The sequence below is a fragment of the Myotis davidii genome, unplaced genomic scaffold, assembly GCF_000327345.1.
Source record: "Myotis davidii unplaced genomic scaffold, ASM32734v1 scaffold425, whole genome shotgun sequence".
Taxonomy (NCBI): domain Eukaryota; kingdom Metazoa; phylum Chordata; class Mammalia; order Chiroptera; family Vespertilionidae; genus Myotis; species Myotis davidii.
In genome coordinates, this window is record NW_006296413.1 from 3,724,259 (window position 1) to 3,725,643 (window position 1,385).

At 57.3% G+C, this 1,385-nt stretch overlaps 1 protein-coding gene across 1 annotated transcript in view; it reads right to left on the minus strand.

Annotated features, from left to right (window-relative positions):
* TIGD3 (tigger transposable element derived 3) overlaps positions 1-869 on the minus strand; it is a 2,218-nt gene extending 1,349 nt beyond the window's left edge. The window contains exon 1 of the mRNA XM_015568973.1: positions 5-869. Within this exon, the coding sequence (XP_015424459.1) occupies positions 5-439 (435 nt within the window). The 5' untranslated portion in view covers positions 440-869. The remainder of the gene's footprint in view (positions 1-4) is intronic.
* Between the last annotated feature and the right edge of the window lie 516 nt (positions 870-1,385).

Here is a 1,385-nt window from a genome sequence, read left to right on the forward strand (position 1 = left end):
GGGGAAACGGAGGTGTGAGCACATGGCGGGCCCCAAAGCCCACATTGTTTCGGCGTTTCCAGCGGACCAGCCAGCCGATGCTGGGCACGAAATCCTGGCCCATGATGTCGGCCAGCTCCTTGGCTTTGTGGAGCAGCATGGGCCCCGTCACGTCCCAGGCCTTGGCCCGGGCAATGTGGTACCAGCAGAGCAGAGCCTCGTCGATGCTGCTGTACTTGGACTCCCGCTTGCGCTTGCGCTCCCTGTTGGCGGTGCCGCTGCACCAGTCTGCCAGCAGCTTCTCCTTATTCTTGCAGATGCGTGAGATCTGCGGCTGGGAGACCTGGAAGCGCCGGGCCACCTCCGACTGGGACATCTTGGACTCATCCAGGAGTTCCAGCACCTGGATCTTCTCAGCCAGCGATAGGGCATGTAGCTTCTTCTTGCTGCTCAACTCCATGGCTGCTCCAGGGCACCTGTGGGGGAGAAAGTTGGGCCATCTGGGAAAGGGTGAGAGGATGTGAGGGCTGGGCTGAAGGAGGAAGGGACATGGCTAGGCTGAGCGAGCAGTGGGCTGGGCACTGACCCCGAGGAATGCCAGAGCACAGCTGGCGAGGGGGTGGCTCACTGGTCAGGGGAGGGGCGTCTGGGCTGGGGTTTGGTATAATTGGGGGACGAAGATGAGTAGGGCCAAGGGGACAGCTGCAGAGCCAACAAAGGAGTTTGGTGGGGGAACAGGGGGCTAGGGCTGAGTGGGGCAGTTGTAGGTCAGACAGTCAGGGCTCGGGGAGGAAAAGGCGGGTGACGGCCTGGGCTGGCTCTAGATAAGATCTTGGAAGACGGGGTGGTGGAGTGGAGGAACAGCGTTGAGGTGACAGGTGTACAGATGACAAAGAGAGAGAGGGATGGGGCCGGGTCCCGAGGAGCTCAGCGGGGCGGGGGTCCGGTCTGGGGAGTAAATGGGAGCACAAGGCCGAGAGGGCAGGTGCACAGACGACAAAGAGCAAGAGGGGTGATGAGGCCACGGCAGCTGGAGGGCGGGTGACACTAATGGGGGGGCGGGGCTGGGGAGGGTATCTGGGCGCGGGCTCCAGTGCCCGAGACCTAGGCCGGCCGGGAGCAGGCTCCGCAACAAGTTTATGCTGACTCATAGCAATAACTACTAACGCCGTGTTTCAGTGTGCCAGGCACTCATTTAATTTTCACAACAACCCTATAATGCTTTAGTGCTGTCAGTTTTGGCATGCTAAAATTTAAAACTCATGGAGGGATTCTAAATGACCCCAAATTAAGTATAATCTTTTGCTCATATTTTTGTGCCTAAACTGTATATCCTGACTTACAGGATCATCGCTAAAAAAATAAAATAAAATACACTAGAATTACTTTTACCAATTTAGCTTCTA